At 37.4% G+C, this 23,282-nt stretch overlaps 1 protein-coding gene across 1 annotated transcript; it reads left to right on the top strand.

The window, feature by feature from the left end:
• The first annotated feature begins 1,124 nt into the window (after positions 1-1,124).
• On the top strand, positions 1,125-22,885 carry TPH1 (tryptophan hydroxylase 1). The gene is made up of 11 exons (XM_011992939.1): positions 1,125-1,189; positions 2,782-2,924; positions 7,436-7,619; positions 10,167-10,267; positions 13,739-13,806; positions 13,957-14,153; positions 16,685-16,820; positions 17,584-17,710; positions 19,319-19,414; positions 20,350-20,483; positions 22,112-22,885. Exons 1-11 carry the CDS (start codon positions 1,186-1,188, stop codon positions 22,284-22,286), a joined length of 1,365 nt encoding a protein of 454 aa, XP_011848329.1. The 5' UTR covers positions 1,125-1,185; the 3' UTR covers positions 22,287-22,885.
• The last annotated feature ends 397 nt before the right edge of the window (positions 22,886-23,282 follow it).

Raw genomic sequence — 23,282 nt, forward strand, 5'->3', positions numbered from 1 at the left:
TCCCTGCAACCCCTGCCTCCTGGGTTCAAACTATTTTCGTGCCTCAGTCTCCCAAGTAGCTGGGATTACAGGCATGTGTCATCATGCCAGGCTACTTTTTGTATTTTTAGTAGAGACAGGTTTTCACCGTGTTGGCCAGGCTGGTCTTCAACTCCTGACCTCAAGTGATCCACCCGCTTTGGCTTTCCAATGTGCTGGGATTATAGGCATGAGCTACTGTGGCTGGCCTCATATAGTTTTATAAGAAGAGTTTTATTCCAAGCTCCAAGAGATTGTTGAAAGACAAAGTATCGAAGATCTAGAATTCTGCTGGTGTTACCACTGACTGGAAAAAATCAGTGGCAACTTTTCTTTACTGTTCTCTGATCCCTTGCCCCCGGTTCTTAAAGCTGATGTACATGATGAAGCTAGTGGTTGGCCAGGAAGTAGCTTATATTTGCAGAATCCTCTTCCTTCTGCATGTCATGGTGACGGTATCAGGAAACACGAGGACTCAGTAAATACAGGCTAACTCAGTACATTTTACTTTGGGGTCTTTATTTGTTTGCAAAAAAACTGCTGAATTATTTGCTTAAGATTTGGAATTTAATACACTTCAGGGATTTTATAATAAATTAATGAAACTGAAATCACCTTGATACAAAACAATACTGACATTTTATATCATAAAGCAACTTTTCCACATGCTTGCTATTATAAGAAATATGTTAATCATCTTGTAAAATGCCTAATTCCTAGGGCGAGAAAAATTTTTAGCCAGAGGTGTTTAGAATGGCTATTTCATTACTTTAACATTTTCTCTTTTTTTGAAGACTGGAAAATTTGGGACATATTCCCCATTATTTGAAATAATACTTATTGAGTACTTAGTGTAGGTTAGCAACTGTTCCAAGAGGTTTATATAAATTATAACTATTTAATTCTCATAGCAATAAGTTTATATATATTTAATCCTCCTTATAATCATGAGAGTGGTGTTGATTATCCTCCCTCTAAGTTTGCAAATAAAGAGATTGATACCCATAAAGATTATAACTTGCCTAGATGGATTTGCAGAATGATTTACTACTAGCAATTTGTTATATTATTTTGCATCTCTCTTATTGTTTACATTTGCACACTATAGGACAACGTCACCCATACTCTGTGTTTAATAAGAAAAGTCAATCTTTGAGTGGTAATTGAATGGGTAACAAACATTTCTGAAGGTTTTCATATCCCTAAAAGCATTTTGAGAATGCTTACCTGAGACCATCCCTCAATTTTTAGCCCCAGAGTCACCAATTTGGTATTTTCTGTTTATACTTAAATTTACCTTGATAAATGGTCACTTCCTTCGAAGTGGAAAATCTCATAAGATCTTTTGCTTCTCATCCATAAATCCTTTCTCAGCAGAGACTCATGGATGGGCTAGAAGCTGTATTCAGTCATCTTTAGAAGCACATGGAATATTGATCAAAGGGGTGGGGAGGTGGGGAGGTGGGAAGGTGAGGGGTGGTTGAGTGTACTCCTTGGGTATCATGGCTGGGATCTCAGTGTCCCTTCTCTTCTACTTCTTTGTACTTATTGAGAAGTCTGTCTTCCATTTTCTCCTTCCCCATAAACAAGTGTGTGAATTCTTTGGAGGCAAATTGTCTTGTTTTAAAATTTTTACTGCCCTAACTTTGACTGTGGTGCTTTACACATGTGAATGTGCTTAGGTTGAAATTTTATTCATTTTACCATTAGTAATTGTTTGAATCACAGAAAAATCCACATAATTATTCAGTTTAACTGACCATTTAGTTTTATAGCGTTCGAAGTAGAAATTGTTTTAATTCTAGAGACTGATTTGGCATAATTTAAAAATCTTGGTAGTTTTGGAAACTTGAACCCAGTGAATTCATAAATGTTGGTTAAATTTTGAATTATGTGTCTCTAACTCTTCTTGGTACCTGAAGTATCCTAGTTTCTTCCGTGAGGAAAATCTCAGAATAGCACGCCACGTTATGGTGTTTTAAAACAAGTGGGAATTTTGTATGTTATGAGTTCCGGTAGCTGTTTGGTAACTTAGTTTTATATTAGAAAGGTTAAGTAGCATACCCGAGGTCATACACTGATAAACATGAGGCCAATAATTAGATATATCTGACTTCACATTCCACATATTTCCTTACACTGTTTTGCAGTGTAAATAAGTGGTTGAGAAGATACCAAAGTAGATATCTGGTTCATCTTCTGAGAAGCAGATCTAGAATTCTCCTGGCTAGCAGTTATCCATCTAGTGCACATATGTCTAGAGCTGGCCAGGCCTTTAGTTTACAAAATAAATAGAAAGCCTTGTCCCCACTCTGGAGGAGCTTGCTGCCTTGTCAGAAGGTGAGATATGTTCAAATAAAACATTTGGGGAAACCATTTGAGACCTGGTATAATGAAGTGCTAAGACTGTGGACAGGGAGGGGAGGAGGTAGGCCTTCCTGACTAGTTCAGGCTACAATAGTTGGGAAGACTACAAGAAGCCAGCAGGCTTGAGTCATGCCCTAAAAGAGGGATTGGTTTAGAAAAACATGAAAGGGAACTACTAACATGTATTGTGTGCCTGTTCTGTTCTAGGCAGGTGTCAGGAGAAGTTTCATCTTATTTTGGTCTCACTAGATTCTTGCAAAGCTTATCTGCATATCTAGGTTGTATAAAAGATTAAGAAACTGAAGCTTCTAGAAGTAAATTAGCCCTTAGTTATCAAATATTGTCTGCATCGTGCACCTTCTTTTTTAGCCCTTTGTCTTTGTTTTCATACTTTAGTTTTAGAGAATTACTCCAAATTCATCATGATTGAAGACAATAAGGAGAACAAAGACCATTCCTTAGAAAGGGGAAGAGCAAGTCTCATTTTTTCCTTAAAGAATGAAGTTGGAGGACTTATAAAAGCCCTGAAAATATTTCAGGTAAGCGTTTTCCATATTTTTGCACAAAATTCTTCTAGAAATGAATCTCTAAAACTATATTTAAAATACACAGCAACATAGCAGGACCCCATCTCTTAAAAAAAAAAAACAAAAACAAATTTAGCTGGATGAGGTGGTGGACACTGGTAGCTCCAGCTACCTGGGAGGCTGGGGTGGGAGAATTGCTTGAGTCCAGGAGTCCAAGGTTACATTGAGTGAGCTATGATCACACCACTACACTCTAGCCTGGGTATCAGAGTGAGATTTTTTTTTCTCTCTCTCTATGTATATTTATGTATGTTATATATATAAATTCTATGTTTATATATAATATACATATAAATATATATAAATTGTTGCAAATTCTTCAGAGGTGGAGTACAAACATTTGTTAAGAACTTACATTTCTAAAATAGTGCTGAATTCTAACAAGGGATACAAACAATTTACAGAAGAGGAGATACAAATAGCTACTTTGGGAAATGGGGGAGAAAGAATTCACTTCATAGATTTTAGAGAAGCAAATTTTAATTTTAATAAAGTATTACAATTTTACTGATATTTAATCAGACATTTTTAATTATATACTTGAGATTTAATGATATAGTCATAGTATATTTAATGATATTATTTTCATGTAGCAAAGATTCTATAATGACACTGTCCCCTACTGTCAGAGCTTCATTGCATTGGAGGTGCATTACCCTCCAATGCACCTTTGGCACGAGGGTAAATTTGTGTACCATGTAGGGAAACTATCTGGTAATACGTATTATGAGCCTTAAAATGTTCATACTTTTGACCCATAATTCTAATTTCGTAAATCTGTCTTAAAAATATGGATCAGTCAAGCAGAACATGAATATTTATTGAGTCCTTACTATGTGTCGGGTACCACATCAGACACTAAGGATATGGAGCTGGACGAAGTAAACACAGTGCCTGTTCTCACAGAGTATATAATCTAGTGGGGAAGGCAACACTAAACAAACAACTGCTGTAAGTGAATAATTACTATGTGTAAAGTGACATGAAACAGAAGTACCAGATATTGTGACAGCGTTGAACTTGGGGGACCTAACTGAGTTTAAGGGCTCAGGGACACACAAAGATGTATTGTTTACAGGAACTAAAAATTATAAATAATCCACTTGTCCTAATATAGGGGATGTTGAATTGTGCTAGCGGAACACCACTGTGGTTAAGCTCTGGTCTCCAGGGACAGACCACCTGAATTCAAATCCTTGCTCTGTCACTTATTACCTGGGTGATCGTGGGCAAACTGATTAATCTCTCCACACTTCAGGATTTATGTCCATAAAATGAGAACTCTACCTACATCATAGGGTCATTGTGAGCATTAGTACAGTTAATATCTCTAAAGTGCTTAGGATGGTACAGTACAAAGTAAGTGATCAATAGATGTTAGCTATGTTAATAATCATACGACATACTATTATATAGCTGTTTGCAAAGAATATTACAAAGAATTAAAAATCTGAAATATAGATAGTCTAGAAGAGCTTGTAATGAAAAGCATCAGTTTTCTTACCTAACACATACCATAGTCTCAGTCCCACTCCCTAGAGGCAACCTCTTTTAACTATTTCCGGCCTTTAGTTTTTTTGGTGGTGAGTTTATGAAATCTAAACATTGCTATTATATGTCTTTTCGAGTTATCAACTTCACACTATATTCATTTACTTTCTATTATGAACAATGATACTGATACCACCTCCCTCCCTTCCCTCTCCCAGTCCTTCCAAATCTGATAATTGTATTATTACTTTTAGCTATTCTATTGATTGCCTTTGAGTCTTTAAATAAAATACCTGTGTGTCTTCTTCCATCAACTTTTTAAATTTAATTTTTAATCAAAAAATAATTGTACATAGCTTAAGAACAACTCAACCCATACCATAAAACATATTTTTTTAAAAGCAGTCTTTTGCTCCGTCTCTCTTCATTCCTAAGTTCCATTTAATTTTTTTGCAACCTTATGTGCAGAAGCTTGAGTTAATCACACTCATTAAATCATGTGTGCACTATCATTGTTGATTTGTGCAACCTCTTCCTGTTTTATTTCATTCTTCATTTCTATCTCCATTTCTCTCTTCTGATAGAGAACTGCTTTCATATGTTTGATATGTACATTGAATAACTTTTATCTGCACTTCAGAATATGTAGTTTTTGTGTGTGCATATATTTGTAATTTATATAATCATATTGTGCTATAAAGATTCTTTTTCCCATCAAGCACTGTGTTCTTAAAACCTGTGCACGCTGTTGTGTGAACATCTCATTCATTCTTCTAACTGCTACATGGTGTTCTCCGGGTGTGTCTCCATCCATTTTACTTATCCCCCACCTTGTGGAGGCAACCATTTTCAACTCTTTAGACTATTTTTCTAATATTTACTTCCACACTTATAAATTATATGCTTGTTCTGCTTCTACTTCTTGATTTCTAAAATTATAGGTAATTATCTATTGATTTTCAACAATGAAGCAAAAATTTAGGTTTCTTGACACAACTCCCCTTCCGATGGCCTCTTCAACTTCCTTTCCACTCGTCTTCCCAATGCATTTGTGTCCCGGTTTTTGGCTCTGTCAGTCTTTAATGTCTTTATTATTAAGATTATGTAAATATTGTTTGAAGAAGAGCCCTAGTATCCACTTTTGTGACTCTTCCTTTCTTGTGCAACAGGATTACAGCATAGTGTTTAAGCGCATGGACTGTGGACCTGCACAGCCTAGATTTGAATTCTGGCTCTGACACTTGTCTCCTGTGTGCTTCTGGCAGAACTGTTTAACCTCTCTATGCCTCTGTTTCTGTAATTGAAATGACGGATAGGGAATGTTTCACGTACTACTTCTACTTTATCTGAATTTTCCAGACTGTGTTTTTCTTCCAGATGAACTTTGAAATTATTTAATTACATTTCCTCACCAAATTCCATTGAGATTTAAATTTAGGAATAATTGACATTTTTGTATCTTTTTTTTTTTCCTCCAAAAACATAGTTTGGCTTTATATTTATTCAAGTCATCATTTAGAAAATATTTACAAATGCATTATTAATGTAAAAATTTATAAGAAATAGATGAAATGAAACTCTTCTCTACACCTGATCAATCCCAGTATATTTTATAACTGACTTGTATTGATTCTGTGATAAATTCTATGTTCCCAGATAAACCCTGCCTATTCTAATTTCCTAACATCCTCTATCACTCACTCCTCTTTCTTGTTAGCTCACGTTCCCTGAATTTTTTTTTTTTTTTTTTTAGAAAGGGTCTCACTCTGTCACCCAGGCTAGAGTGCAGTGGCACAATCACGGCTCACTGTAGCGTTAACCTCCTGGGCTTAAGTGACCCTCTCACCTCAGTATCCCAAGTAGCTGGGACTTCTGGTGTGCGCCACTACACCTGGCTAATTTATTATTTTTTTGTAGAGATGGGGTCTTGCTACATGGTCCAGGCTGCTCTTGAACTCCTGGGCTTAAGTGATTTTTCCACCTTGGCCTCCCAAAGTGTTGGAATTACAGGTGTGAGCCACCATGCCTGACCTATTCTATCTATTCTTTAAGATTCCTTTAAGTTTCCACCTGCTCCATGAAACTTTCTACTCTCTTTTAAGTCGTAATGCTTTTCCCTTTGCTGAGCATCTGCATCTGAACACTCTTTACTTTATTTTCTTAATCTTCCATGTGCTAGCCAACTAGAATGTAAATACCTTTATGTCTTTCCTTTATATTCTTCGCAGCTCTCACCTAGTTGCATGGGTGTTCATTAAGTTATTTTAGGATGCACTGGTTAGTATTGGAGATTATTTGCTCTAACTTTCTCATTTTTTTAGATGAAAAAACTATTGGGTGATTGGTTCTCATGTTTCATTATCATGTCCCCAGCACTCTTTCTAAGCTACCCAAATTGGAAAGAGAACATACCCTCCTCCCACACTTCTACACACAGCACCCCCATCTTAGGCTGACTTGGAAGAGGTCAGAAGAGGAGATCTGGTTCAGCTGTTACTAAGACTGTAGCTTAAGAGATTTGAGGTATTGAATACTCTGTGCTCAAGCTGTTCATCTAATTTTATTAAATGAATTTTTGAAAGGGAAACTCTTCTTTCTCCAGGACTAACATTGGTATCACTTTTTGAAAACTAGCTTTTATTTATGAGAATTTTCAAAAGATTCGTCTTAGCCAGAAAACTTAATAATATTTTAATTTGAATTCTGATTAATTCTGACAATCTGAAGGGCCTGTAGTGTGTGTTATTTTATTGGTTTCTGGAGGGTGGGATGAATTTTGAAAACTTTTCTGACCGGTACATAATTTTTAAGAAGGAATTATTTTGTTGTTGGCAGCACTAAAAACAGCCTTTTCCCCTTTGGCTGTTCTGAGAAGTCTGAATCTGATTTTTAGTGGTAATGAAAGTAGCCTGCTCAAAGACTATTAACATTTGAGGCAGTTACATGAGATCTTTACCCTGTGCTTTACACAGGAGAAGCATGTGAATCTGTTACATATCGAGTCCCGAAAATCAAAAAGAAGAAACTCAGAATTTGAGATTTTTGTTGACTGTGACATCAACAGAGAACAATTGAATGATATTTTTCAACTGCTAAAGTCTCATGACAATGTTCTCTCTGTGAATCCACCAGATAATTTTACTGTGAAGGAAGATGGTAAGTTCGAATGTGAAAATACTTAGAAGATGAAATACCTAATGTGTGTTCAATCTTATATTTATCTTGAAAACATGAAAATAATAAAACACAATCTCTCCAAGTTGCTTATAGTCTGGTAGTGAAGGGAACACAAAATATAGTTGCTCAAGATACCAAAGAAAAATTATAAAGCAACATTTGATCTAGTGTAAGAGAAATGAAAAAGAAAATCTTGAGTATAAGAAACAGCTGGGTGTGCTGGCTTATGCCTGTAATCCCTGCACTTTGGGAAGCCAAGGCAGACTCACTTGAGTCCAGGAGTTCAAGACCAGCCTGGGCAACATAGAGAGACCCAGTCTCTGCAAAAAATACAAAAATTAGCCAGGTGTCATGGCATGCACCCATGGTTCCAGCTACTCTGGAGGCTGAGGTGGGAGGATCACCTGAGCCCAGGAGGTTGAGGCTGTAGAGCCGAGCTGAGATCATGCCACTGCACTCCAGTTTGGGTGACAGAGCAAGACCCTGTCAAAAAAAAAAAAAAAAGAAAGGAAAGAAGGAAAGAAGGCAGGAAGGCAGGCAGAAAGAAAGAAAGAAAGAAGAAAGACAACACAATTTGGCATAATCAGGGATTGATTATCTCTCATTCCAAAGCATCAACATTTCTTGATCTGAAAAACCTCTAATTCACAATCCCTGAGCACTTAGTAAGTCTCATAAGACTTGGCATCTAGCGGATAGTAAATGAATATTTAAATTTGTTGCAAATGTTGACAGTTGCTGACAACTATGAAGTGACACACAATACGTATAGCAGGGGACTCGTCCACGGCCTGTTAGGAACCAGGCTGCACAGCTGCAGTGGGCAGCAGGTCCAGCGAGCCTTACCGCCTGAGCTCTGTCTAGGAGCGTGAACCCTATTGTGAACTGCGTGTGCGAGGGATCTAGGTTGTGTGTTTCTTATGAGACTCCAATGCCTGATGAAACCATCTCCCGCCTCCCCATTCTTGGAAAAATTGTCTTCCACAAAACCACTTCCTGGTGCCAAAAAGGTCAGGAACAACTGATGTACAGCATTCCTTCCAAAAGCAAATGAGAAAGCAATAAAGCCTTCTAAAGTTTCAGATACTCAGGTAGCAAAGATAAAGGTTAAGATCTCTACTGGTGAAAAAATCCTTGAAGTTCACTCGAGGCAAAAGACAAATGGATAATTTAGGTACATTTTATATATGGTACTCAATCTAAAATAATCTCTTCAGATTCTGTCCACAATATTTAAGGTGTAATCAGGACTGCTATTCATCTGCTATGCGTTCGTACAGCTATATAATTATTAAAATACTGATATATCTCCACTTCTGGCTGGCAGAGAGCTACTTCCCCAAGTCCCTTGAGGGCTCTTCACCATGCCTGAAGCCTCTGTTGCTCCAGATACCGGCCCCCCACCAGGAAGTCCCACACCCATCATTAACAACTAAAGGGTTAACACCTTGCAGAGCAGAAGCCTAGGACTCTGCTGATGTCTATTTTGAGCGATTACTGCTCCTGTTGTATTTGTTGTTAAATCCCTTGAATATCACTCCTGGATATGTTAGAAAGAGCAGTACACTGGGGCAAGAAGAGCTGAGTTCTAGTCCTCTGTCTTCCAAGAGGAGTGCATTACCTAGGGTAAATTACCTCTCTGGAATTTGATTACCTCATCTGTAAAATGCAGAGGTGTATAGATGACTAAATAGTTCAGTTGATACATCAGCCTTGTGACAGATATTTCTGCTAAGAAATAGGCATACAAAAGATACAGTCTCCACCCTACAGTTGTTTCCAGTCTTTCATGTAAGACAGACATATAAACAGGTACATTATAATAAAACGTAGTAAAAGCCTTTAGAGAGAGACATAAAGTCACAGGAACCCAGGGAACAGATAATTAGCTCTGTCTACAGGGTCAGGGAAGGCTTTGCGGAATGAGAAGATCTCATTAGATTTGGGTCTTGAAGGATGTGAAGGATATTCTCAGGAAAACAGAAGGGCAGGGTGGGGCAGGCAATGGGAGTGGAATAGCTACTCCAGACAGAAGAGTAGCATTTATAAAACCCCATGGTCTTATGAGGGCTTGTGTGTCTGAGGAATGGTGAGAAGATCAAGGTGGCAAAGACAAATGATTTCTAAGATCTTTTCCACTGGCAAAAATAAATGAAGTTTTTATTAAGTTTGTACCTTGGTCTGTAAATAAAGTTGTGCATCCTTTTTCTGCTTTTGTAGAATAACTAAATATGTAGCTTAAGCATTTTTAAAACTTTTAGTCTGTTTCTAAAGTACAGTATTTCTCCAAAACTTAGAACATCAACCTGAAGACTCAAAAAGAAATTAAAGTTCAGAAATTTTGAATAAATTTTACTTTTTAGAAATAGGGCAATTTACTTAACTCATACAAATCTTGCCTTGATGTACAACCTTAAATTAAAACTCTCATCCAACTGAATTTAATTTTCTCTTCTTTATTGTCTTAAGATTGTCTCTTCAACTTTTAGTGCTTCTTTTTTTTTTTTTTTTTTTTTTAATTTTCAGGTATGGAAACTGTTCCTTGGTTTCCAAAGAAGATTTCTGACCTGGACTGTTGTGCCAACAGAGTTCTGATGTATGGATCTGAACTAGATGCAGACCATCCTGTAAGTATTTTCTTTCTTTTTTAAGACCAAGTCTTGCTCTGTTGCCCAGGCTGGAGTGCAGTGGCACGATCTAGGCTTTTTTTGTTTTAAGACCAAGTCTTGCTCTGTTGCCCAGGCTGGAGTGCAGTGGCACGATCTAGGCTTACTGCAACCTCTGCCTCTTGGGTTCGAGTGATTCTCCTGCCTCAGCCTCCCAAGTACTGGGATTACAGGTGCCCACCACCACACCCAGCTAATTTTTGTATTTTTAGTAGAGACGGGGTTTCACCATGTTGGCCAGGCTGGTCTCAAGCTCCCGACCTCAGGTGTTCCACCCGCCTCGGTCTCCCAAAGTGCTGGGATAACAGGCATAAGCTAGCACCCTGTAAGTATTTTTAATAAATACATTTATAAAAACAATTTGAAGCAAACTAAAAATTAAGGGCAATGTTTTTAGAGAAAGTGTTTTTTCTAGACTAAATGAGATATTGTTTTAATCAAGATTTCAACAAGTGTTAGTAGACCTCTATATTGGTGGAATTGAGACTAACTGCCTGAAAAACATAGAGCTTCATTTGTTCCAAAATATCTGTCCCATGCCCAGCATTCCTATTATTGAGAGCTATTCAAAAGGTTATACTAAAATGAAGATAGCATCTGCAGTTTTTATTTAAATGGGCATGGGTTATTGGACAGGGAGATAAGTAAAAGCAGGCCAGAGAAAGACTTGCCACCCACACTGCCCAGCATGATTGGTTTATTAGGCAGTTGATGAACTAGGAAGTTGTTTCCTGAGAAAATTGTACAGTACAGGCAAGAGTTGGAGAATTAGTAAATCTAGAGCATTTCTGGGAGGGGAGGAGAGAAGAGAGTGCGATTGTGAAGTTGAACAGACCAGGGCTTTAATGTAGCTTCTCTCACATGTTAGCTGTGTGAATGTGACCTTTGTATACTACCTTAGACAGCCACCAGATGATGTATCCAATTATTCTATAATCTTATTGAGTAACTATTGCAATTAATTGCAGTACTTGCCAGAAGGGAGCATGTAGTCTAGTTGAAAAGCTAAAGCACACATATATAAACAAACACACACAAGATAAAATATAAAAAGCATGCTAGGTGAAAATTTTGCTTCATGAAAATGTTGCCTCAAAATGTACATAAGAGAGCAAACACTTCTAGCTGAAGAGATCAGAGAAAGGCAACATTTCAACTGGGCCTTAAAAGATTTCAGCAGATAAGAGACGGAAAGGAAGAACAATTCAGGAGGGAACAGTATGCGCAAAGGTTCAGAGGCAAGAAAATCTGGGGCATGTTTATGGAAAGGTGAGTACATCAGTTTTACTGATCTACCAAGTCCTGCTGATTTTCACCTCCTAGGTATTTCTTAAATGTGTTCTTTATTCATCCCTACTACCACATCCCTTAACTGGTCTTCCTTCCTCTAGCCTTGTCATCTTCAAACACCTCCTTCTTATCCTCATTAGAATGATCTAAAACCTCAATATGACTATTATTCATCTTCTCTCTTAAAAATCACCAATGGCTCCTAGGTACATACTTAAAAGAATTGAAAATACATGTCCATACAAAAACATATACACAAATGATTGTAGCAGCATTATTCATAATAGCAAAAAAGTGGAAACAACCCAAATGTCCATTAACTGATAAATAGATGAAGTATGGTATATTTATATAAGCAAATATCATTGGGCGTTAAAAGAGATGGAACACTGGTATGTGCTGCAACATAGATGAACCTTGAAAACATTATGGTAAATGAAAGAAGTTAGTCACAAAAGGTCCCATATTGTATGATTCCATTTATATGAAATGTCCAGAACAGAAAAATACATAGAAACAGACAGTGGATTACCGGTTGCCAGGAGCTGGGGAGGGTTGGGGTGGAGTTGGAGAGTGATTGCTAATGAGCATGGTTTTTTTGGGGGCGGACAAAATCTTTCTGAAATTAGATGGTGGAGATGGTTGTTTAACTCTGTGGATATCTAAAAACCACTGAATGGTTATTTTATGGTATGTGAATTATACCTCAATAAAGTTGTTATTAAAAAAACACCAGTGGGTTCCCATTACCCAAGGCTAAACTCCAAGCTCCTTAATGGACCTTTAATTTGCAGACCCCAACTAGTTTCAACATGCTCTGCCTTACTCTCCAAGTTTGAGCAACATGGGGTTGCTTGTATTTTCTTAGGCACAACATGCTGGGTTTGTTTGTTTGTTTGTTTGTTTTAATCACTGCGCTGTTTCCACTCCTCTTTTGTGTCTTAGCTCGAGTCGAGAGTAATCACTGGGAATCCTTCCCTGAACCACACAATCGTTTTAAGTGTGCGTGCCATTCTGTACATATCTGTGCAATATGATGAGACACTTACTGTATCATTTTACAATAACAGGTTCATGTAAACTCCTTTAAGCCCCAGGCTGCTTTGTTCATATTTGTTTTTCCAGATTTTAGCACAAATCATAGTAAATCTGTGCTCTCTCATAGATCTGTGTTAAAGAGATGAGTCTCATTCTCTCTTTTCAGGTGTCCCCTTCTTTCCCATTGTTTGCATTTTTGGCTATTTTCTCCTGGGCTTTGATTTTTGATTTCTTATTTTGTCTTTTTTTTTTTTTTTTTTTTTAAGATAGAGCCTCCCTCTATTGCCCAGGCTAGGGTGCAGTGGCACCACCATCTCTCGCTGCAGCCTAGAATTCCTGGGCTGAAGCCATCCTCCTGCCTCAGCTTCCCAAGGAGCTGGGACAACAGGGATGCACCACCACACCTGGCTAGTTACAATTGTTATTTAATTTTTTTTTGTACAGACAGAGTCTTGCTTTGTTGCCGGGCTGGTCTCAAACTCCTGGGTTCAAGTGATTCTCCCTCGTAGGTCTCCCAAAGTGTTGAGATTACAGGTGTGAGCCACCACACTCAGCCATTTTGTCTAAAAAAAATTTTCTTCATGAGTATAAATTCTAATGTTACTATTTTGTCTGCTATTTAAATCATCATTATTTCTGCAAATGGCAAATATATTCGCATTTTGTGATAAAATCTAAGACTAGATTCAGTTAAGTCACTATTTCAAATATTAATTACTTTTTATTATTAATTACTATTATGGGTAAATATAACTGAAGATATAGTCAAATGATTAAGGAAAAAAACCCTCACCCTTGGAAAAGAGCCATATATTTAACTGGGATAGTGGTTTCCTTATTCTTTAAACTGTTTTATCTTTGTGGCCACTACACTATCTTTGTACCCATTATATCTTTTATCTTTGTAGCTACTGGAGTATAAAGCTGTCATGTAACATTGACTTTAAAATAAAAATGATCATAAATCTCTAAATAATGCTTGCTCATAGTAGCAATTATGTAGCCCTTTAATGTAATAGCTCTAGTAATAATGAAATGTTTCCCGAATATCATTTGTCAAGTTTTTTTAGTGTGGATATTTAAAAATATATCTTTAATTATCAGGGCTTCAAAGACAATGTCTACCGTAAACGTCGAAAGTATTTTGCGGACTTGGCTATGAACTATAAACAGTAAGTATATTTTTAAAAATGTAGCCAACTTTGAGATAATAAAATAAGTGAATAGAATAAATTGTGTTCATTTGGTAAGTAGAAAGTGAAATAAGTGCCATTATTTATTAAATGCTAATTCAAAACAACTCCTTCCCTTTATCTCATTAGTGGAGACCCCATTCCGAAGGTTGAGTTCACTGAAGAGGAGATTAAGACCTGGGGAACCGTATTCCAAGAGCTCAACAAACTCTACCCAACCCATGCTTGCAGAGAGTATCTCAAAAACTTGCCTTTGCTTTCTAAACATTGTGGATATCGGGAGGATAATATCCCACAATTGGAAGATGTTTCAAACTTTTTAAAAGGTAATAAGCTAATTAATTTTTTGTAAGGGGGTTGCTGAACTCTGTTTTGATCATGACAGCATTTTTTTTTTTTTTTGGAGACAGAGTCTCTCTTTCTGTTGCCCAGGCTGGAGTACAGTGATGCCATCTTGGCTCACTGCAGCCTCTGCCTCCTGGGTTCAAGCGATTCTTCTGCCATGGCCTCCCAAAGTGCTGGGACTACAGGCACCTGCCATCACACCCGGCTAATTTTTGTATTTTCAGTAGGGATGGGGTTTCGCCATGTTGGCCAAGCTGGTCTTGAACTTCTGACCTCAAGTGATCCACCTACCTCAGCCTCCCAAAGTGCTGGAATAACAGGCGTGAGCCACCGCGCCCGACAATGACAGCATTTTTAATAAAGGAATAAAGCGTAGTGATATGGGAGGTCAGAATTTTCCCGTACTCTGTCCTGGTGTATTGGATCCAGGATTGGGCACCGCATTGAAGGATAATCATAACCTGCAGCAAAGGTAGAGGAAGGTGAGCAGAATTATAAGGAGATTTGAAATTGTATCACAAAGTAAAATTTGAAGAATTCTTAGGGTGTTTAACCTAGAGATTTAGGGGCTGTTATAGCTTTATTTAAATAGTTGGAAGGATCTTTATAACAGAGGGATCACTGTGCAACTCTAAAGTAAAGGACTGTTGGATAGAAACTTCAAGCTTTTGGCCCAGAATAGAGAATATCTTGTTAAAGAGTGATTTGAAAATAGAACAGGCTTATGAGATGGTTAGTTCCTCATCCGTGGGGGTGTTCGTGCAAAAGCTTCACACCCATTTGCCAGGGATTTGGTAGAGGAGATTCAAACATCTTGGGGAAGGTTAAAGACCTTTTTCCACATTAAGATTTTATAATTTTAGCAAGAAAAAAGATGGTGCTAGTAGAGACATAAACAAAGGGTGAGGACAATTTTGTTCCTTTTAGTTCTTTATATTTGTTTGGTCCAGGCCTCTTTACTGTTTTTCTAGCTAGTATAGGAAGTAAAAGGAGCAGTGATCTATCTCCAAGGGTTTACAGTATAAAGAAGTATAAATTTTCCCTTTTATCTCAGTAGATAATCTCAGCAGATTACCATAGTGGAGAAAACAAAGAAGTTATGCTGTGACTGAAAAGAATTTAGTTTATTTCCATAATGGTCTGAAATTGCTGTCTTTGAGTTTCTTACATAGACTTAAAAAATCTACATATCTATTTAACTCCTTAACAGTATTCAACAACTATACACAAAACTAGAAGAAATAAACAGGAAAGAGCAATACAGTTTCTACAAGGGAAGAAATTATGTAATTGGTTTCCATAAAAACTAAACTTTTGAAAAATAGTGATTAAGGATGATAGAGAACCAATGCACATAACATTGATAGACTTATAAAGATGGACAAATATACACTACAGAAATTGTAACATCAAATTTGCATGAGATTTGGAGGAAGTGTTTTGTTATGCACACAAAACTGAAAGCTGTTCTCTTAGGGTCTGGAGCCTGGGCTGGTTGCAGAATGTGTTGCTGAAAATGCTTCAAGGTCAAATATCAAAGAGAAATCAAAACTAACAGAAAGTTCAAGCAAAAGTTGGAAGGGAATACCTGCGCTATCAAATATGGTAGACACTAAACACATTTGGCTTTTTGAAATTTAAATAACTAAAATAAATGTAAATCAAGAGGTTGGTTCCTCAGTCACACTAACCACATTTCAAATGCTCAGTGGCTACATGCGGCTAGTAGTTGCCTTACTGGACAACACAGATATGGAGCATTTCTACCACTATGGAAATTTTTACTGGACAGTGCAGTCTGCCCATCAGAATGGGAGCATCCAAACACAACACAGCTGGATGGAACTGGAATACCAGAGTTGTGAGGGTTTGAAATGAAGGCCAAGATTAGGGCTTACAGGGGTCTCCCGAGCCACTGAATCCTAGTGGCAGGCCTCTTTTGCAGTATGCATGCAGTCTTGGCTGTTGGGAGATGGAAGAGCACTATCCCGTTTAGATAAAAGAAAGGTACTACTTTACAAGAGATGGTACTGGCTAAAAATGGCGCAGCTTCAAAAATGGCTCTGATTTAAATGAATATATCTTGTTAATGAGTTTTAACAAAAAGAAGATTATCTAGGAGATAGTATAAACCCTTTAGGGAGACAGCAAGGTGTTGTATGGCATGAGGAGATCTGAGTTGTCATTCTATCTTTATCAACTAATGTGTGGACTTGGGCACATTATTGAGTCTCTGAGCCTGCATTTCATAGTTGTCACAATAAGAAGAAACATCCTTAACTCATGTTGTAAACATGAAAGGAGATGTGATATGTAAAAGGTCTAACTCATTGCCTGGCCTGGCTGTAGCAAGTGCTTAATAATAATTAGTTGCCCTTAATATGCATATGATAAATTTTAGTTTCCATGTCCTCCATCAAAGTGTTACTTGGTGCCACTAGCAGAACTAAAATGCTGCAGTCAGGGGTCTATTCTGGTAAAGATTTTCTTTGTTTTCTCCTTTGCTTTGCAGAGCGTACAGGTTTTTCCATCCGTCCTGTGGCTGGTTACTTATCACCAAGAGATTTCTTATCAGGTTTAGCCTTTCGAGTTTTTCACTGCACTCAATATGTTAGACACAGTTCAGATCCCTTCTATACCCCAGAGCCGTAAGTACTTCTATTTCAGCCATGAATTCATCAAAAGGTTATTTATAATAATGGCATCTGCCTTATGGGTTTTTTTTTCTTTGGTGTGTGAGGATTAAATAAATTAGCACATGTGAAGCATTTAGAACGGCGCCTGGCATGAAATACATATTCCATGCTCTATTACGTGATAGCCATTATGATTATTAATTGACAACCTATTAGGTGCTAGCTGCTATTCTGAGCATAGGGAATGTAACACTGAAAAAAATCAGACAAAAATTTCTGCCTGCATAGAGCTTGTATTCCAGTGGGGATATAGATAATAAACAAACAAGTAAATGTATGCAAATGTTGCATCGGGTGGTGATGAGTCCCGTGGAGAAAAATAAAGCTGAGAAAGGGGGATGGAGGAGGGTGTAGGTGGGTGGGAGTGTGTGTGTGTATGTGTGGCTGTTTTGAAAACGGTGATCAGGGAAGGCCTTGCTGAGAAGGTGATATTTGAGCAGAGATCTGATTTGGGTGTGTATGTGGCAGGGTTGGGAGGTGGGGGTGGCATGTGGATGTCCGTAGATACCTGATATGCACTTATATGTGTGTCTGTGAGTGGCCAAGGTTTTGAACCAAAATTGTTTCTTTATTTGATTAGTGTCCTTTGTGATCCATTACCAAAGTAATATCACCCAATCATTAGAATAAAATATTGGGTTGCGATTTGATTGAATGGTTGATTATGCACTTATGTTAAGCACTGCAGCATGACAAACTTGTACCTCTATTTCAGAGATACCTGCCATGAACTCTTAGGTCATGTCCCGCTTTTGGCTGAACCTAGTTTTGCCCAATTCTCCCAAGAAATTGGCTTGGCTTCTCTTGGCGCTTCAGAGGAGGCTGTTCAAAAACTGGCAACGGTATAAATCTGGAATTAACTGTATAGATCAGTCATTTTCACCTGGGGTAGGGTGTATGAGTATCTGTGTAGTTTAAAAGTACGTATTCAGAATGACCATTAGAAAATTTGTCTTTGCTTGGAGGTTGCAGTGAGCCGAGATTGCGCCACTGCACTCCAGCCAGGGGGACAGAGTGAGACTCTGTCTCAAAAAAAAAAAAAAAAAAAAAAAAAAGGAAGAAGAGGAAAAGAGAGGAAAGGATAAAGAAAAGAAGAGAAAAGAAAGGAAAAGAAAATTTGTTTTTGTTCATAATCTTTAATTCAAATAACATTAAAGAAAGATGTAAAATTTTAAGGTTTATCAAAAGGAGACATGAGCTTTAAAAAAGGTAGAGAAAAACAAGATTACAATAATATGTTATCTATCTTTTATTTTCCAATAAAAAAGATAGGTTTCCTTAAAATTATGCTAAAACGTTTTTGAGTACTAGGTACAAGGCACTGCTGGAAATACAAAGATGAGTAAGGCCTGGTTTCTACCTTTAAGGAGCTTATATACTATTTGAGGAGACAATTACGTCAAATGAGATAGCCTGTAGCAAAGTTCAGCTTGCTCTGGGAGCATAGAGAACCTGGGGAAGTTTTCCTGGGAGAAGGACATCTGGATTAGCTGATGGAAAATGAGTGATGTGCTGAGCAAGGAAGGAAATGCATCTCAGGATAAGAGATGCACAAGGAAAGACAAGGAGGTGCTTGATGTGTCTGGGGAAACAGCGAGAAGCTGGAGCAGAGTGTCCAAGCATGGGGGAGGCAGTGTGAAATAGGACAGTGCTTCTAAAACTGTGGTTTGGGGACCCTTGGGGTCCCTGAGACTCTTTTATGGGGTCCTTGAGGTCAAAATCGTGCCTAGATGAAAGATCCATTCAAAGCACACAGTGGATTTTAATATAACAGGCAGTTCATTGACATAATTCAGATCCCGCATTGCAGTTGAACTTTAAAAATCTGTACCCACTTGTTGAGTCTTCATGCAGAGTCAAAGAAGAATATCCACAACTATACAAAAAGACTATTAAAATATTCAACCCTTTTCTAACTAGGTAACTGCATGAAGCTGATATAACTCATGTACTCAAACAGTGTATCCCAAAAGGTTAAATACAGAAGCAGACACGAGACTCCATCTGTACTCTGGCCAGACATTAAAAAGATTTATAACATTGTAAAACAATGCTACTTTTTTACTTCTTTGTTTTGTACAATATAGTTATTTTTATTAAAACATTATTTATGTTACCATAAAATGAGTTTACTAAATTTTAAAATTAATTAGCAAGCATTCTTCCCTCAGTTTTAATTTTTAATATGGCTAATAGAGATAGTGATAATCTATACATACATGCACAAAAAAGGCTTTGGGGTCCTCTAATTTTTAATAGTATGTAAAAGTCATCAAAACAGAAGCTTGAGAAGTACTGGTTTAGGATGAGGCCAGATTGTAGAAAGACTTGTGAACTAGACTGGGATTTTGGAACTTTATTCTAGGGTATTTGGGTCAGTGACTAAGAATTGTAATTTGTTTTAAATTGAATTCTTCAGTGTGTGAGAATAATATTCATTTTTTTTGCAGTGCTACTTTTTCACTGTGGAGTTTGGTCTGTGTAAACAAGATGGACAGCTAAGAGTCTTTGGTGCTGGCTTACTTTCTTCTATCAGTGAACTCAAAGTAAGAGTTGCAAATCTTTGTATATAATCATATTCACCTAATACAATTGATAAAACCTGAAATAGTTTTTGGTTTTGAACAAGAGCTTACTATGGAAAATACTTGGGGGTGTCACTAATCATTACCTGAATGTATTTTTCTCTATTTCCCAATTATATATTATATAATATAATCCAAATGTGTGTATGTATATATATACACACACATATATAAATCAGAATTTTATAAGGGCATCTATGGGGAACAGCAAGCTACTTCTTTTGCTGGAGTATACTGTGGGTTGAATAGCGCTGTGGAAAATAAGTTTGGAATTGTAGGTTGGGCCATTGCATTAGTAATACACACACACATGAACTATTTTGATGTATTTCTGATATATATGAAATGGTATGTATATAATATATTTTAAATAAGAAGTGTTTTAAAGTCTTTGCTTACAAAGTCTTGCTGTTTCCTCACCATTTCTGATATACTAGCAATAACTTCTATAATTTCTAGGGAATTCTTTGAGATTTATTATTCATTCAATGAATAAATAAACTCATGTTTGTTGAGTAATGAATGTGTGTGAAACACCATCCAAGGTACTATCTTGCTTTCAGGGAGCACTTGATGGTGGGTATACGAGTCATACACAGGAATAACTAGTGCTGGGTAGAAAGTAGGTGACATAATACAGGAATAAGTAAGTAAAGATCCTTGGGTGACTTTTACACAAAGAAGAGAGGAAGAACAAAGCCATGGAGAGGATCTTGGGGGCATTTACAGGGAAGAGCAAGCCATTTCTTTTGCTGGAGTGTACTGTGGGTTGAATAGAGCTATAGAAAACAAGTTTGGAATTGTAGATTGGGGCCATTGCATTAGTAATATGTTTAGAGGTGTGCCAGTATGAAAATAGATATTATTCTTTGATTCACTGACTCTTTGTCTTCTAGCATGCACTTTCTGGACATGCCAAAGTAAAGCCCTTTGATCCCAAGATTACCTGCAAACAGGAATGTCTAATCACAACTTTTCAGGATGTCTACTTTGTATCTGAAAGCTTTGAAGATGCAAAGGAGAAGATGAGGTACAGTATATCTTCTTCATGCCTTCATTTTCTTCAGCAAGAGATCAGCCCCGTGATGGTAACAAGTCACAGAAGTAAGCAGCTAGATAATTTGAAGTCCACAAGGAGCCTTCTGTCTGTAACACATCTTCCTTTCATAACAAGTATCTAGAGTATGTTGTGTATAAGGATTTTGCATAGTTGCAAATATGTATCAGATACATTGAGAAATTGTTTTCTTTCCAGTTCTTCAAATCACAAAGTTTAGTAGTTGAATAGGGAAAATAAATGATATGCAAATTACTATATAACAGCATGGAAAGTGACAAGAGCCTTGGAGAGATACAGATGAAACATTGTTCTGCATTTTATGCAAGAGCAATTCATTTCAGGTGGACGAACAGGGTACTCTTGATGTTATTTGAGAAAGGACTTGAAGGGTAGGTAATATTTAGATATATTAAGTTTTAGGCTGAGAGATAGCAAGAAAAAAGGTCAGGATGTTGAGAAATATAGGAGATACGTACAACGTAATCAAAGCTACGCTTTATTAATCAGCTAAGTGTGTGGTTAAGAAAGGAGGATATTGGAGGCAGAGAAACTTTTTAGAAGATTCTTGGAACACTTCAGGTGAAAACAAATGCCTGAACTAAGACAGAAGTAGTAGGAAAGGAAAAGACTTTCGAAGCAGAATCAATGAGACAACATTGAGTGGAAGCGGTCATGAGGTCACACTGTGATGATGGGGATCGATAGGGGTTGAAATCATAGTTCTCATCTTTCAGAGAAACCATTAGTTGGGGAGTTAGGCCATTCGCGAAACCAAATAATAATACTAGCAGGGATTCCTCTAGCATAAATGGCAACTTTATGCAAATTAGAAAAGGGAATCCCCTCTGTGTAGACCAGGTGGATTACCAGTTGGATTTCAGCTGCTACTCATGTATAGTTGTCCTCAGCTGCATATTTATCCCTAGGAGTCCTGGGCATGATTGTTCTTGGAGGTGCCAAATGGGAGGTTCAAACAGTGGTTTGATAAAGGAGGCAGAACTTTAATGCTTGAAAAAAGGGCAGAATTTAGGTCATTTGAAAGGAGCCTAGAGGGAAACATTCTAAGCAGAAAAAATCTACATGTGCAGGAGGTAGGACCATTCCTAGTCTATTTTGGGGTACGTGAGTATGTGTGCGTCTGTATGTGTTATATAAACACACAGGTTACATGTGTGGGTAGGTATAGTTATGTAAGGCATGGCTGAGGGATCTGTTACTATGTGGTCAAGTGTTGTAATGAAACAGTTTTATGTCTACTGATAAAACTACAATAATTGGTCTCCTTACTCTAGTCAAGAGATGTATATAGTAATAAATGATTAATAAATCCATGTATGGGATCTTTCCCTAGTGATACCAGGGATTTATGACTACTTTAGAAAATAGTTATAAAATAGTTATAACTACTTTAGGTTTCCCACTTGTGTGGGATTCCAGGGGGCCTCTGCAAATGCAGTGTAGAGAAGTAGGTCAGATTGGTTGCATGCATATCTAACAAAAATTTGTCTTTTGCCTAGTATGTGAAATAGATTCTGTTGTTTGGTTTTCATCATTCACTCCCTAGAAATTGATTGTCTTCTATTTGTTTTCTTAAATAGAGAATTTACCAAAACAATTAAGCGTCCATTTGGAGTGAAGTATAATCCATATACACGGAGTATTCAGATCCTGAAAGACACCAAGAGCATAACCAGTGCCATGAATGAGCTGCAGCATGATCTCGATGTTGTCAGTGATGCCCTTGCTAAGGTCAGCAGGAAGCCAAGTATCTAACAGTAGCCAGTCATCCGGGAACATTTGAGCATCAACTCGGAGGCCTCTGGGTCATCTCTTGCTTTTCTTGAAAACCTGATCTTGGAGGGACAGCATCTTCTGGCCAAACAATATTATCGAACCCCACTCCTTAATGAATCGCTGGTCTTTGAAAATTTGTACCTGGATATTCTATTTACCACTTATTTTTTTTGTTTAGTTTTATTTGTTTTTTTTTTTTTGTGATAACAGCTTTAGTGAGACAATTTATATACCAAACAAGCCATACAAGCCACTGACCACCCATTTTTAATAGAGAAGTTGTTTGACTGAATAAATAGATCTAATCTCAGCCTAACTCTATTTTCCCCAATCATCCTTGAGTAAAATGACCCTTTATGATCGCTTAGAATACCTTGAGGAGTATTATGGCGCTGACTCATATTGTTACCTGAGATTCCCTTATTTCTAAAGTATCTGTTACTTATTGCTGAATTTGTGCCAAGCTCAATCACATTCACACTAAAATTTAACAGGAGACCCAGCTGTCTTTGTTGCCAGCATGAGCAAAAGTATAGAGGCCTTTGCACATGGAGGATACCTAGTAAAGAGCAAGTAGTCTAGTTTCAAGTGTAGTATCTTGTAGGGAAATGGGAGTAACTAAGCCTGGAAAGGTTGAATGGGGCATAATCATTAAGACTAGGCTAAGAATTTGAGACTTTATTTTTTAGGCATTAGGGAGCTCCTTCCCAAGTGACTATCTTCCTTGAAACTTTGTTTTCTTTCAATGACATCACATGATACTGGTTTTATTCTAGACTATCTATCCTACTCATGGGTCCAAGGGAAACTTAGTGGAGATGCAACTTGCATGAGGCTGTACTCAGACATTGGTCCTAGGTATTATAATGGGATTGTCCCCAGATTAACAGGAAGCATTGTTATCAGAGGGAAGGTTCAAACTGAGATAGGTAAGAGAAGCACAAAGCAAAAGATAGAAAAACAGTGCTGAGTACT

Source organism: Mandrillus leucophaeus, unplaced genomic scaffold (genome assembly GCF_000951045.1).
Source record: "Mandrillus leucophaeus isolate KB7577 unplaced genomic scaffold, Mleu.le_1.0 Scaffold420, whole genome shotgun sequence".
In the NCBI taxonomy this organism is placed as follows: domain Eukaryota; kingdom Metazoa; phylum Chordata; class Mammalia; order Primates; family Cercopithecidae; genus Mandrillus; species Mandrillus leucophaeus.